Source organism: Hippoglossus stenolepis, chromosome 22 (assembly GCF_022539355.2).
Source record: "Hippoglossus stenolepis isolate QCI-W04-F060 chromosome 22, HSTE1.2, whole genome shotgun sequence".
In the NCBI taxonomy this organism is placed as follows: domain Eukaryota; kingdom Metazoa; phylum Chordata; class Actinopteri; order Pleuronectiformes; family Pleuronectidae; genus Hippoglossus; species Hippoglossus stenolepis.
The window spans coordinates 17,607,516-17,621,935 of NC_061504.1; the positions used below are offsets into that span (position 1 = coordinate 17,607,516).

Consider the following 14,420-nt stretch of genomic DNA (forward strand, 5'->3'; position numbering starts at 1 on the left):
TGTGTGTTGTGTACTCACACAGTGTTGCAGTGTGTGTTACAGTGTGTTTGTTACTCCACAGTGTGCGTGTGTTGCAGTGTGTCTACACAGTTTGCAGGTGCAGTGGTTAAGGTGACAGTGTGTGTTGTGTACTCACACAGTGTTGCAGTGTGTGTTACAGTGTGTGTTGTGTACTCACACAGTGTTGCAGTGTGTGTTGCAGTGTGTGTTGCAGTGTGTGGTGTACAGTGTGTGTGGTGTACTCACACAGTGTTGCAGTGTGTGTTGAAGTCGGTACAGCAGGTCATTGTAGTGAAGGGGGAGGAGCTTCTGAATGGCGTCTCTATTGAAAACACTCCTCTGGTAGATGTCAATCATTTCCCGCAACTCCAGCCAGCCAATCGCACGCTGACGAGAAAACACACACGTTTATCATCGTTAATGCTAACAATGCTAGGAGCAGCTAGCAGGTGTGATGCTAACATTTGAAAAGTATTGATTGAGAGGAAGCTGGTGTGAGGTTTTGGTGCCACGAATCAAAACAAAGTTTAAAGTTAGTTTCCTGTAGAATCTCCGAGCTGGAGGATGATGATGAGACTTCACAACAAACATCCCCTAACTCACTTCTGCTCTCAACAACTTCCTCGTTGAAATCCAAACTTCACGCTCCACTGAACAAGTTTCCGCTGCAGCGTGTTTGCAACACCTGTGAACCGCTGGTTTGACGAGTTCATGTTTGTGTGAACAGATGTGTTGTGTTGTGTTAAACTAATTAACTGGAGAAAGCTGATGTTGTGGTTGAGGTTCACCGAGCGGACACATCACAGCTGAAACCTCAGCAAAATATCTACTTCCACTTCTGACGTGTAAAACCAGACTCCATTCAAAAAAGGACAAATCCTCACTGGTGACATGTCTGTCCACTGAGACACGTTCACTGACCTCTGGACATTTGGTGCAGAACTTGGGCAGAAGTCTCTGACGCCTCGAGAAACCTTCTTCTTTCTGGAGAGGAAAACACGAAAACTCGTTTGTTTTATATTTATATCACAACAGAGTCAAATGTTCTAAAGACACTGAAAGCTTCGGAAACAGTAAGTTGACATTCAATTCAAATCTTCAAACCTAACAAGTATGAAAGTGTTTATGAGGTTTCTGGGTAGTAAAAGTGCTTTGTGTGTTTTCAGTCAGAAACTCTTTGATCTGATCAGAAACTCTTTGATCTGATAAGAAACTCTTTGATCTGATAAGAAACTCTGATCTAATAAGAAACTCTTTGATCTGATCAGAACATTTGTCCACAATTGTAATTTTTTATTTTTTATTAGTGACTGATGATCTGTGCACTTTATTTTGAAAGCCCCTGTTTAATTGATCAATAGAGAAAACTCATCAATTCAATGAAAACATCCGATCGATCTCTACATCAGCTTAATGATTCACTTCATGATGATTGACATGTTGATTGTTGTGGAACTAAATATGATCAATTATTTATAAATAATAATATATTTCTAATTAATAATGAATCTGTCATCAGCTCATCACCAGTTTAGTAAAGTTTTGTATTAACTGCTACTAAAACAATTGATAAACTTTATTTTATTGATTGATTATTGACATTTAATTCAAATTGATGCTGATTAGCAGACAATCATTAAGAGTAATTATGAGCATTTAATAAATAGTCAAATCAATATATAAAAATCATTAAAATGTATTGGACTCATTTCATTTAATCTGAAATATTGATGGACAACAAAAATCAATAAATGTTAATATTGACACTTTGACTCACTGATCCATTGATTATAAAATGAATCAATAAGAGTTGAATGATAGAACAACAACACACAGATTGATCGATGAACCGATAATAGATATTATTAAACATGTATTAATAGTAATTGGACACAAAATAATCAATTCTATTATTATTGACCTTTGATTGATGATAAACTGACGAATCCATGATTATCATTATTGGCAGTTAACTGAGGTGATGATTGATTGACAGTGACTGACTTCAGATCTGAACATTGCTCTCACCGGCAGGTTGGCGATCAGCAGGGTGTGTCGGCTCCACAGGTCTCGGATCAGCTCGGCCGGGATCTCCTGTCGGCAGGTGAGCCCCCGCTGGGCCGTCGCCGTGGCAACAGGGAGGAGGCTGAGGAGAGCGAGAGCCGACGCTCGGACGAGGAGGAGGAGGAGGAGACGCATCTTCAACTGCAGCAGGTTCAGTTTGTCCTGACACTTTTATACCTCTTCTCCTCCTCCTCCTCCTCCTCCTCTCACCACTCCCTCTCTTCTTCTCTTTCTTCCCTCTCTGCTGTTTCAAAACTTTCCTGATGTCACAGCCGGAGTCTCCCCACTGATGTCACCTCCCTTTCTCTCCTCTTCCTCCTTTTCAACCCCTCTCTTCTCTTTTTTTCTCCTCCCCCTGGTTCACCTTTGTTTTATTTCTTCCCATATCCTCTTTCCCCTCTTTTCTTTCTTAATTCTCTCCTCCCTCCTTCCCCTTGTCTCTACTTCTCCTCTTTTCTCTCCCTCCTCTTTCCCCACTTTTCTGTAAATTCCTCTTCCATCTTCTCTTTTCTCTTCTATTACCTTTCCTTCTTTTCTCCTCCTCTCTTCACTCCTCTTCTTCCTTTGTCCACTTTATTCTCTTCATCGTTTTTCCTCCTCACTTCACTTCCTTGTGGTTCTTTTTTAATTTCTCTCCTCCCCTCTCTCTTTTCTTATCTCCTCTGTCATCAGTCCCTGGCGGCGGCGGCGGCGGCGGTGGCGTTGAAGATGTCGTTTGTGTGAAACCTGGTTTTTGTGTTTAGATTTTGTGGTCAGATAAAACTAGGTTGTGACTGTGAAGAGATCAGTGACTCAGCAGGTTCGATTCCCACCTCGACAGGTTTCAGAAAGTGCCGAGTCGACGTCCGACCCAGATCCGAGACTCCGTCTGTCTGCACCACAAGGAGGTCGATTTCTGCCAGCTGAGGCATGATGGGAAATACTGCAGCAAACATGTTGATGAAGCCAATTTGTGTTTCAATGAGTGTGATGATCAACTGGTTATTACTTTAAAAAGTATAGTTAGAAAGTTAGATAGAAAAGAGTCTAAAGAAAATTAGGACATTTCAAGGTACACACGTCAAAATAAAGGATGTTTACTAGAACCAAGACTCGTTCTTCAGAGTGAGGCCATAGAAGAAGTATTTCTGTAACGTTCTGTAAAGAACCTCTTTTAAGTGGTTTAATGGTTTGTAGTTTTTCACAATAAGATGTGAAATATCAGGAAGCACTGGATGTGTTTATTCACCATGTGTCAGTAACTGGGTCAAACTCTACACCAGATCATCTTGATTATTATTATTATTAACTACTTATCGGACTGAGACGACGTTCACAGATGCTGATCTCCATCACGTCAAGATTATTCCCCTCCTCTTCAACTATTAGTCTTCAAAGTAAAAGCCTAACGAGCTTTATTTTGAAGCTTGGGTCTGAAGATTGTGTCGTTGTTTAACAGACTCTGAAATAGTCGACTTGTAATGTACGAAAAAACAGCATCGGTTCAGTGAATCATTCAAACTTATATAAATAAATATATAAACTACACACGTGAAAAAACACATTGCCAATAAAATGTTCAGTGCAGATAAACCAGGCAGGATGAACACACAAACAATAAGAAGGGCCAGCATGTTGTAGAAGAGTTTGAGGACGACTCACTAAAGACGTATCAACACAGGACAAGAGAAACACAACATTTACTATATAATACACAAATTAGAGAACACAACATTACAAACACACACGTGTACAAAGGACTAATTTAACGTCTCTGATGGGACTTGATCCTGCAGTTACAGTCTGCAGTGATGATGTCACTGGCCTTGACACTTTCCTGCATCGAGCAGGTTTTGTGTCTCGACGTGCGGTCGGATCAAAGTAGGTTGCATCTTTGTCGACTTGGCCGGGAAACGGTGACTGTGCAGGTTGGCTTTCAGTAAAGTGTTCGACCCATTTTACAGTGTCACAACGTGTTCTGGTCAAAAAACCTGTTTCCTCTCACCTCTGCTTCACACACAAGTTCAGAGTCAACACACACAGACACACACAGACACACACACTCTGTCACCTCCGTCTGTCTCAGTGGGGATTTCTCTGGCGGCTGTAGCTTCCTCAAGCAGCGACAGTAAATCAGTGACTATCTCACAAAGAATGTGAAGTACGAGGTGAAGGGTCGAGGAAGAACTTCACATGCCACTGAACCGGAGCCGACAACGACGGAAAGTACAAGTTGGAAATATTCCATATTTTAAAAGCTTCAGGGTTTCTGTGGCGACGCGAGAACCTGAATCTCCTGCTCGGTCAAATATTGATATTTGCAGAGAAACGCTGATCTTCACACGTTTGGAACATTTCTGTCTGTAACTTAATTACTGAAAAGACGTTTCAGTGGCGTTACGATGTTCATGTTCCCCTGAGGATGAGTTGTGATAAATTAGCTGATCCTGTAACTTGACATTTAGCGCCACCATCAGGTCAACATGTTAATACGTCCGATAATCTAAATTAATAAAATGTTGACATGCTAACAATGAAACTTGAGTCTGAGCAATTTATTAGTTGTTCCAGTCTTTCACAGAGTTCTGAATTATGGGAATTGTAGTTTAAAGACGTGAGGCCTGAACTTAGAGCCCAAAACAGAAGTTAATAAAAAAATATATTTAAAAGTTAATATTTTTAAATTTTATTATTAATATAGAATTTGATAGAATATGTTTTGTTTTATTTGTCTTTTTCTAAATTAACTTTATTATAATAAATGTAGAAAACAAGGAGCAAAGGAAACGAGGAGGAGTTAACTTCTGTGTGGAAAAGAATAAAACTAAATAATATAAACGAGGAGAAAAGGTGTTTCAAACAAGAAGGAGAAAATATAAAACAGGTCAAAGAGCAAAATATGGATTTAAACATTGTTTTTAACTTTTTGTTCAGTTTCTCCTTTTATTAAATTAAACATAAAGACATAAATCAGATAAATCTGGATTATAGACTGTATGTATTCATATGTAGACTGTATATATCAATATAATGTCTATGATCTGATGTCGTCATACAAACACATGATAAGATCAGAGCTGCTGCTCTTTGTTTGGACAAGTTTCTATTAATAGTTCAGGTGTTTGAATGTGATCATGTGACCTGCTCTTCCTGTAACACCACAGGGTTCTAAATATAGATCCTTATAACACACACACACACACACACACACACACACACACACACACACACACACACACACACACACACACACACACACACACACACACACACACACACACACACACACACACACACACACACACACACACACACACACTGAAAAGTCCTGGTGTCACCTATGTGGGAAATCCCCAGTGATGACATCACACAGGTAGATCCCTGGTGGTAAATGAGCTTAGGTGTGTGTGCGTGTGTGTGTGTGTGTGTACGTGTGTGTGTGTGTGTGTGTGTGTGTGTGTGTGTGTGTGTGTGTGTGTGTAGTGTGTGTGTGTGTGTAGTGTGTGTGTGTGTGTGTGTGTGTGTGTGTGTGTGTGTGTGTGTGTGTGTGTGTACGTGTGTGTGTGTACGTGTGTGTGTGTGTGTGTGTGTGTACGTGTGTGTGTACGTGTGTGTGTGTGTGTGTGTGTGTGTGTGTACGTGTGTGTGTGTGTGTGTGTGTGTGTGTGTGTGTGTGTGTACGTGTGTGTGTGTGTACGTGTGTGTGTACGTGTGTGTGTACGTGTGTGTGTGTGTGTGTGTGTGTGTGTGTGTGTGTGTGTGTGTGTGTGTGTACGTGTGTGTGTACGTGTGTGTCACTTAATAAAGCTCCCTCAGAGATTTATTTTGTCTCGTTATGCAACAACGATTATTTCTTAATTACAGGACATTTAAATTAATGTTTGGTGAAGTAACAGAATCTCAGCTTTAGTTTAATAATTATATTCTTTATTTTAATGATACTTAAGCTCAAAGTTAATTTTGATCAGGATTTAAATTTCATTTTATTTATTTAACTTGTTTATTGGTCTATATCCTGTATTTATTGAAATGTTTTTTCCCTGAATATTCAACTTTTTAATTATTGCTCAGTTTTTTTTTCTTCTTGTTTTTCCATTTCATCATCTCATTAAATATTTGATTATTTCATCTTTGTTTTCCTGCCTTTGTCTTATTCTCTCTTCAAATGTATGAGATCTATGAGAGTTTCTTCACTTCCTGTTTATTGTTTGTTTTTTGTGTTATTAAAATACTTTGTGTGACATAAAGTCTGACTGATCATCATCAACACTGTCGTCCATCATGTGGCTCCAGCGCTGGAAGTGTTTGTTTGTTTGTTTGTTTCATTGATCGTTTGTTTCATTGATCGTTTGTTTGTTTGTTTGTTTGTTTCCGGTCTAAATGTCTAACGTGTGAAAAGATGAAGAAAAACTTTAACAAACTGATGTTAAAACTTTTCACTTTTATTCTGAGTCAAACTTTGCCGTGACTGATGCAACTGCAACTAAACAACCTGTCGCGCCTAGTTATAAACACACAAACACACACACACACACACACACACACACACACACACACACACACACACACACACACACACACACACACACACACACACAGACACACACAGACACACAGTCGAGGAAACAAACCTACAGCAGTGAAAGTAGGTTTCATGAATTTGTGGTTTCTGAAGATTTCTGCACCAGTTTGATTTATAGGTCAGTGTGTGTGTGTGTGTGTGTGGGTGTGTGGGTGTGCGTGCGTGCGTGCGTGCGTGTGTTTCTGTGTGTGTGTGTGTGCGTGTGTGTTTCTGTGTGTGTGTGTGTTACCCTCCCATTATTCAGTAGCCATAAAGTATTTGATTTGTTTGAAAAGTAACTAGTAACTCAATGTACTTAGTTACTTTCTGGCACCGACAGAGGTTTGAGGTTCAGTTTTGTTTGCAGCTGATTTATGAAAATAAAATAAACAGTTTGAAACCGTCTGTTCATAAAAGTAATTGATGAAGTTTGAGTCCAGACGTCAGCGTCGCACTCGTCGTGTTTCATGTTCGTCCACAGACGCAGAATCAGCATCAACTCAAACTTCCAGTGAAACAAGACACAGACGTCGTTTTGAGGTTTTATTTGTGATTCATGTCACAGCTGCTAACACGGAGGAGGTGGAGTTTATGAGCTGTACTGCGGCCAGCCACCAGGGGGCGGTAAAGGCGCTTTGGCTTCACTTATAGGAGCTGTCACGTCGTCCATCTTTATTTAAAGTCCAGAAGTTCATTTTGAATCATGAGTCTGAATCAGCGACGTTTTGTTCACAGTTATGATGTGAAATTACTTTCAAATAAAACTTGTTTTTCTTCAGCACAAAAAAGATCAAAATCAACTTTCATATTTGAATCCAACTTTATTTATTATCAGGTAAATGTTGAAACAGTATTTTTTCAGTATCAGTTTTACAAACTGTGACATTCAGCCATAACATGGCAACAGATCAATACCAGAATCCTCCGGTATTCAGATATCCTGATCAATAAACTGATCAATAACTAATCAGTCACAACCGAGTTCTCATAAATATAAAAAACTGTTAAATACCTTCTCAAATTAAATACATGAATAAGTTAAAGTATAAAAGTGGACGTATAAAAGGTGATAAATAGTTAAGTAGGAAACGTGTCCGCTCAGTGGAAGCGGAGGCGTCAGTGAGCGGCGCCGGCGGCGCCGGCGATGGCGGCGACGGTGGAGTTTTTCACTTGGATGCAGAAATCCTGCAGGTACGTGAAGAGGATGTCTATCTCTCCCATGGCTTTGTTTATCCCTCGCTCGCCCTCCATCTGAAACAAGAGAAACACGTTAGAAACAGAGAATCAGGCAGAAGTTGGCTTGAGATCTGCAGTGACCTCGCGATGCCGCCGCACGTTCGGCCAATCAGAGGTAGCGTCTCTCACCTCTTTGAGCTTCTTGCGAAACTCGACAGCGTGGCGATGGTCGTGGTAGTGAGTCACATTCTGAACAGGGAGAGAGAGAGAGAGAGAGAGAGCGTTAGCAGATCGTTATCAGTTCACTTTCTCTCACCGACACCACAGATTCTACGATAAGTCAAACGCCACAACACGTTCAAAACGCTGCAAAAACCACGTCAGACACAAACTCAGTCTGGTTTGACACTGATTTAAAATGAGTTGAGGTTTAAAACGAGAATTAAGACGTTTATTGCTGATCAAAGGACCAGCTTTCATCACAGTCTCTTTTCTGCAGCGTACGAACACGGCGGTGGCGGTGGCGGCGGCGGCGGCGCAGTGACCCCGGGGTCGACACTTACGCAGCCTTGGGTCTGCAGGTCCTCGCTGACGCGGGAGAGGTCAGTCTTCAGCCGGTGCATCTTGGGATGCTGGTTGTCACGCTGAACCAGGATGTTGCGCAGGTAGAAGTCGAGGATGTTGGCGTGGAGGCAGCAGATCTTCAGGTGGTCCTGAGGGAGGGAGGAGTCAGAGGTCAGTGGGGTGTGTGTGTGTGTGTGTGTGTTGGAGGGGGGGCGCTCTTTGAGTTGATCCTCACCTGGTCGATGTTGACCCGAGGCATCAGTCTGGTGCTGGAGTCGTCGTCCGTCTGTAAACTCTGAGCCTGAACGCACACAGACACACAAACACACAAACACACTGATCAGCATCGAACAACACGTTTCATTTATCTGGATTCTTCTTGAAGTGTAGAATTTTTTACTGTTGTTTCAAAACTTTAAATAAAGTTTACAGGTGTTGAAATTAACTTCGAACATTTATCCTAAAACCAAATGTCAGAACATATCTGAATATAATTTTCTAGATGAATGAATACTCACGTGTTTGGACACATCCTGGACAGCCCGGTACGTCTCTTTGTTTCGTAGCGGGTGGCTGAGCGGGCGGTCAACAGGGTGCGCTGTGCCCTGCTCGGCCCAGCCAATCAGGAGCAGCGGCAGCAGGACAAACATGGCGGCTGCTGGACGGAGGGAGCGGGCGGGTGTGGCGATGTCGAGTTTCATCTTGTTTTCTGTCAGATAAACGATGTGGATCCTTTCAGAAGCGAGAAGTTTTCACCTGAAACAGAAACAGACAGAAGATCAGGACAAAGTAAAAAGTTCTAAAGTCTCTGATGATCAATAAGGTCGATGGGATCGAGCTGATCGGTGCATCTCACCTGTCAGAGGATTCTGCTGTGAACGACAACGCCGGGCCCGAGTCTTTATACACCTCAACCCTCCGCCCCCTCTGCAGAAATATAGGACAGGTAACCAGAAAAACCCCAACACACACACACACACACACACAGACACACACACACACACACACACACACACACACACACACACACACACACAGGTCAGTGCTGAGCTGGCACAATCTGTTTACTGTCAATTACATAAAGAGGAAATTAACTGTCAGTCAAACTTTGACGTCGACAATAATGCTTGTTGTCAAGTTGCAAAACGAGCATTTTAATTGTTCTCCAATGACATCACTTCCTCTTCTGTGTGTGTGTGTGTGTGTGTGTGTGTGTGTGTGTGTGTGTGTGTGTGTGTGTGTGTGTGTGTCACTAAATACACTTCCCTCAGAAAAAATCCACTCGCTCTGATGTTTGAACACTAGATTTGTTTTTGTCTCATCATGCGACAACTACAACAACAATAATTATAAAATGACAGGTGACGTGACCGGGGAAACATTTCCTTGTAAATATCAGGCAGGAATAAAGAAAACATTAGATTCATCTGGATAGACAATAAAAGAGATGAATTTAAAACCATGAAATCTGCAGAGAGAAGAATAGAACGGGACCTGGATCGAGTGTCGTGTGTGGGGGGGGTGATCCCCCAGAGGCTCGTCGGAGGATGAAAGGTTTTCACGTCAGCCGACACATTTAACCCTCGGTCGACTCCTACATCTTTTTTATGAAGCCCACGTGTTATCTTTTTTTTAGGATAATCTCAACTTTGCCTAAACTGAGGCTCAAATTTGACCTCGAACAAACAAGATCTGAGACGTTTTGATTGACAGCAACGTTTGAACAGTGTCTGTGGGGTTAATCATCGCTGAGCGAGGTTTAGAAATATTGATTTAAACGTGCAGACGTGGTCGTGCAGACGTGGTCGTGCAGACGTGGTCGTTGTAGTTCTACTCATAATCATCTCAAACTGAAAATGTTTCACCTTCATCTGAAGAAATTGCTCATATATTTCCTGACGCTGCATCTTCTTTTGCACCAATCTTCTTTATTGGTTCCATAAACTCGTCAAATCAGGATTCATCGTCTCTGTGACTCATCAGCTGCTGCAGCACGTTGTGCACTGAGGAGGATCGGAGCTGGGGGCAGCGACGGGGAAGTTCAACCACATCTGAACGCTGGTGACACAGAACTGAGCAGAGCGGCTGGAAGCTTTGAAATAAGAAATCCAGAAACGATTTCAGGAGGGAAATCTGATCGTGTGACGTTAAAGTTAAAGCAGAGACGAACAAAACCATGTGTGAAGCAAGTGATGCAATTAAAAGATGACACAGCTTAGATTCTTTTCACTGGGAATTAATAGAAAAATTCCTGAAACCCCCACACACACACACACACCTTTAAATATTTCTCTATGAATGTCGTCAGCACTTCCTCCAGACAGAGGACGGATTACCTGGCAACTACTTCCTCTGGGCCACTAGACAAACACACAAAACACACAACATCTACACACTCACTCGGGGGTGAAGAGCAGATAAAGCAGCTGACTGTGAATTCCCCTCGTAACAATATACCAGAACAAACAATGCAAAGCTGAGTGTGTGTGTGTGTGTGTGTGTGTGTGTAGTTTTACTCCACTTGCACTCGGGGATTCTATCATAAAGGTCAAAGGTCAAAGGTCAAAGTTGCTGCGACCACACAGAACCAGGTTGTTTCATCAGATTTTGGTCGTAACTCAAGAGTAAATAAGATTATAACAAATTTAAAAACAAATATTGAATAGAAAGTGATGATATTTTATATAAAGTTACAGCAGGTGATTAAAGACGTGATTTTAAAGAGTTACAGACGTTTAAATAAATCTCGTCTCCTCCGGAGGAAACAAACGAGTTCATGTTTCAGCTTCTTTCTCATCGTCGGGATTTGACGACTGTGAAGAAGCTTCTTCACGTTTTGAATCAGTTCGTAAAAAGACGACGAGTCGAAGACGAGTTGATGTTCGTGTCTCTTTAATCTCGGCAAAGTAACACAACATAAACACAAACTTCACATGATCGTTACGTTCATCAAAACACCGACTACAAAACTGCGATAAGATAATTAACAATTAAATTAATTCAACTATAAAAATACTTGATTCTAGACATAAAATATTCTGTTTTTAATTGATCTGTTACATCATAGAAAAATATCCACTGAGCTCTACGAACAACACGCTGGTTTCCATGGTGACAGCGGTGACCTTGAGAGAAGTGTGTGGGGGTCATCATCTCTTCCCCCAGAAGCTCTCTCGTCTCTTCTGAGCGCGCTCCAGGACGACGGACGCCGCGGAGCACGAGGCGGCCGAACGCCATGACATCACTGAGAGACGGTCGTCTGGGCAACAGGATGAAAGAGTTAAAAAAGTGTTTATGACAACAGGATGTTACTGAGCAACAGCGCCCCCTGCAGCCACACGTGGGGATTCACTCTGTTGGGCTCATGACTGAGTCGTCCCACTGAACTGAAACACTGGAGATTACCCATGATCCTCTGCTCCCTGACCCTGAAGAGCTGCAGCTGGAACAAATCCACCAACTGTTCATGATTCTTCATGTTTCTAAGTTTCCTGCTGAATATTGGAGATAAACTCTGGTTTTTAATAACTTCAGAGTGTTTTTAACTGATCTCAGTTCAGCTTCACTCTTCAGCTGGAGCTGGTTGTGACAGTTGAAGCTGACTCTCAGTCAGTTCTTCTCACAGGAGATGGAACCCACTCAGCAGAGTCACAGAGAACAGACGCTCAGGGAGTGAAGGAGGAAACTTTCTCATGTTCACACTCACACATCAGACTCACTCTCACCAAGCTGCTGGTTCAACATGTTAATTTGAGACGTTCACCTTCATCGGCTCCTGGACTCTGCAGCTCCATGAACCTGGAACCCAGTTCACCTGAGGAGGAACAGACCCCATCAGTCAGTTGGATCTTTAAGAAAACTAGTTTTAAATATTCACTTATCACCATGAGACTCTGACGCTTCAGTGTTTTATCACGAGTTTGTATTTGATGTCTCCTGTGAGGACGTTGGTGAGTTTATAACGTTACGTCATGTGTTAGTTCACTCCGTGGTCCGTCCGCTCACCGTTGTGTTGGAAGTCGGGGTGTCTCAGCGTTCCCTGGATGCAGTGCAGCGCGGGGGGGAGCTGAAGGGGCGGTGCTACCGTGGGTGGAGGCGTTTGCTTCGTCCTGATTGGTTTAGAGGCTGGTTTGGGGTCGGGGGAGGGGCCAGGTGACGGGCGGTGGGGGCGACTCTTCTCCGACCACGCCTCCATCTGTCTGATTGGCATGTCGAGCGCCGCTGCCACGGAAACGACTGACCCGCACCTCTGAAAACCCAAACAGTCACGTGTCACATGATCCACTCGACAACACGTGTTTACTAATGTTACATTCAAATATCAAAACTTATATTTATATTTATGAACAGCAAATTTAAATTCCAGCCCTTTGAAAACATCCACGGCCGTTATTCCTTTTTCTGTCAAACCCTTAAACTTTAAACTCTAGTTTATGATAATGTTTTTATTAATTACATGTGTTTTACAAACTGTTTTTTATCAGGACGCGTTGAAAACTGTTAATTTACCTGTTTGTTCAGATCGCTGCTCTTCACTGTTCCCACTAGTATAGCGCCTCCTGTAGGACACACAGAGGTCAGTGGTCTGTGGTGTGTGTGCGTGGGTGTGTGTGTGTGTGTGTGTGTGTGTGTGTGTGTGTGTGTGTGTGTGTGTGTGTACCTGTGGCAGGTGTGGTGAGGTCGTGGTGAGTTCTTTGAACTGGTCTCATCTTCAGCCTGGGAGTTGGTAACCTCCCCTCGTCCCTGCACACACACACACACACACACACACACACACACACACACACACACACACACACACACACACACACACACACACACACACACACACACACACACACACACACACACACACACACACACACACACAAATAAACAAGACAACGTGTTGATCTGACCTGAAGTGATTCAAATAATGATCAAGTTAAAGTCGAGCAGAAACTGAGGTGAAGAACTTACTCGTCTTCACTTTCTTCTTCGTCCTCTTCCTCCTTCCACGCTGTACGTCTTTCCGCTGGAGGTGTGTGTGCGTTTGTTTTTGTGTTTTTGTTTGTATTGTGTGTTTCTGCTGAGCCCACGACCGACGACCTCTGACTGGAGTCACAGGAGCGGCTGCAAACAGACACAAGATGTTTTTAGAGCTGCGAAGACGAATCCACTATTTTCTACCGGAGACGTTTCTCACCTGGCCAGGTCCAGAGCCTCCACGCAGGAAGTGCTGCGGCTGTCGGGCTCCTGGCCCAGGTCAGAGGTCAGGCGGGGGGTGGGGGGGTCGGTGGACGAGTCCGTGGGCTCCCACAGAGCGTTGTGTTCAGACTGCAGCTGGCTCAGGTGATCTCTGCAGAAGTTGGTTCCCCAGGCTCGGCTGCGGTACGACGCCGCTCGCTGCCTCAGCTCCGTCACCTGGACGCAAACACACGTTACACAACTTCACAGTTTGTGTTCCAGGATATGAAAACTTGTTTTTACAGACAGAAAAGATTCATGTTTCCATTTCGTGTAAAAACATCTAGTTTATTTTCTTAAATTTAACTTCCTTATATTTGGTTGTATATATATATATTTATATACATATCAAAGAAGACGTTAAATAAATGTTTAAAGATGGTTTCTGTCATTTTAGTTCTTCTCTCTCTGATGTTTGTTTGTTTCTGATCAGTTTGGTTTGAATCAGTTATTTGATGATATAAAAACAGGCTGAGACGTCATGATTGACAGCTGAGACTGACTCCTGATTGGTCGAGAGCTTGTATGGGCTCTACTCCACAATCTGTCCAGAAATGAAGCCAAAATGTTTTGGATACAAACGCCGCCATCTTGTGTTGGTACAAGATGGCGGCGTTTGTATCCAAAACATTTTGGCTTCATTTCTGGACAGTGGGAGGAAGTGGAAGTTCTAAAATGGTTTGTGTAGTTCCAATATTAAATCGTTAAATGAATAATCCATCTATATCTGTGTCACTTGACTTGAGTGGCAGCCTCGACGTCGACGCCTCTTCTTGTCAGTTCTGGTAAACAGTAACACTAACCCCACCGTGACCCCCGTCAAGATCCTGGAGAACCCCCGACCGTTTTC

At 42.7% G+C, this 14,420-nt stretch overlaps 2 protein-coding genes across 6 annotated transcripts in view; both read right to left on the reverse strand.

Annotated features, from left to right (window-relative positions):
• Positions 1 to 7,527: 7,527 nt before the first annotated feature.
• Positions 7,528 to 9,260, reverse strand: LOC118101696 (interleukin-24). Its single transcript, XM_035147648.1, has 6 exons — positions 9,201 to 9,260; positions 8,863 to 9,100; positions 8,580 to 8,645; positions 8,344 to 8,493; positions 7,970 to 8,029; positions 7,528 to 7,855 (listed from the first exon to the last, which is right to left on the reverse strand). Exons 2-6 carry the CDS (start codon positions 9,043 to 9,045, stop codon positions 7,721 to 7,723), a joined length of 594 nt encoding a protein of 197 aa, XP_035003539.1. The 5' UTR covers positions 9,046 to 9,100; positions 9,201 to 9,260; the 3' UTR covers positions 7,528 to 7,720.
• A 1,959-nt stretch (positions 9,261 to 11,219) lies between these two features.
• Positions 11,220 to 14,420, reverse strand: part of mdm1 (Mdm1 nuclear protein) — a 9,873-nt gene continuing 6,672 nt past the window's right edge. For 4 of the 5 annotated variants that reach the window (XM_035146964.2, XM_035146967.2, XM_035146965.2 and 1 more), the window contains exons 10-16: positions 13,530 to 13,747; positions 13,304 to 13,456; positions 13,005 to 13,087; positions 12,854 to 12,903; positions 12,350 to 12,593; positions 12,108 to 12,158; positions 11,220 to 11,603 (exon numbers count right to left, since the gene is read on the reverse strand). In XM_035146964.2, coding sequence (XP_035002855.2) covers positions 11,494 to 11,603; positions 12,108 to 12,158; positions 12,350 to 12,593; positions 12,854 to 12,903; positions 13,005 to 13,087; positions 13,304 to 13,456; positions 13,530 to 13,747 — 909 coding nt within the window. In that variant the 3' untranslated portion in view covers positions 11,220 to 11,493. Of the gene's footprint in view, positions 11,604 to 12,063; positions 12,159 to 12,349; positions 12,594 to 12,853; positions 12,904 to 13,004; positions 13,088 to 13,303; positions 13,457 to 13,529; positions 13,748 to 14,420 lie in introns of all 5 variants that reach the window. The other variant, XM_035146966.2, reaches the window with a different exon arrangement.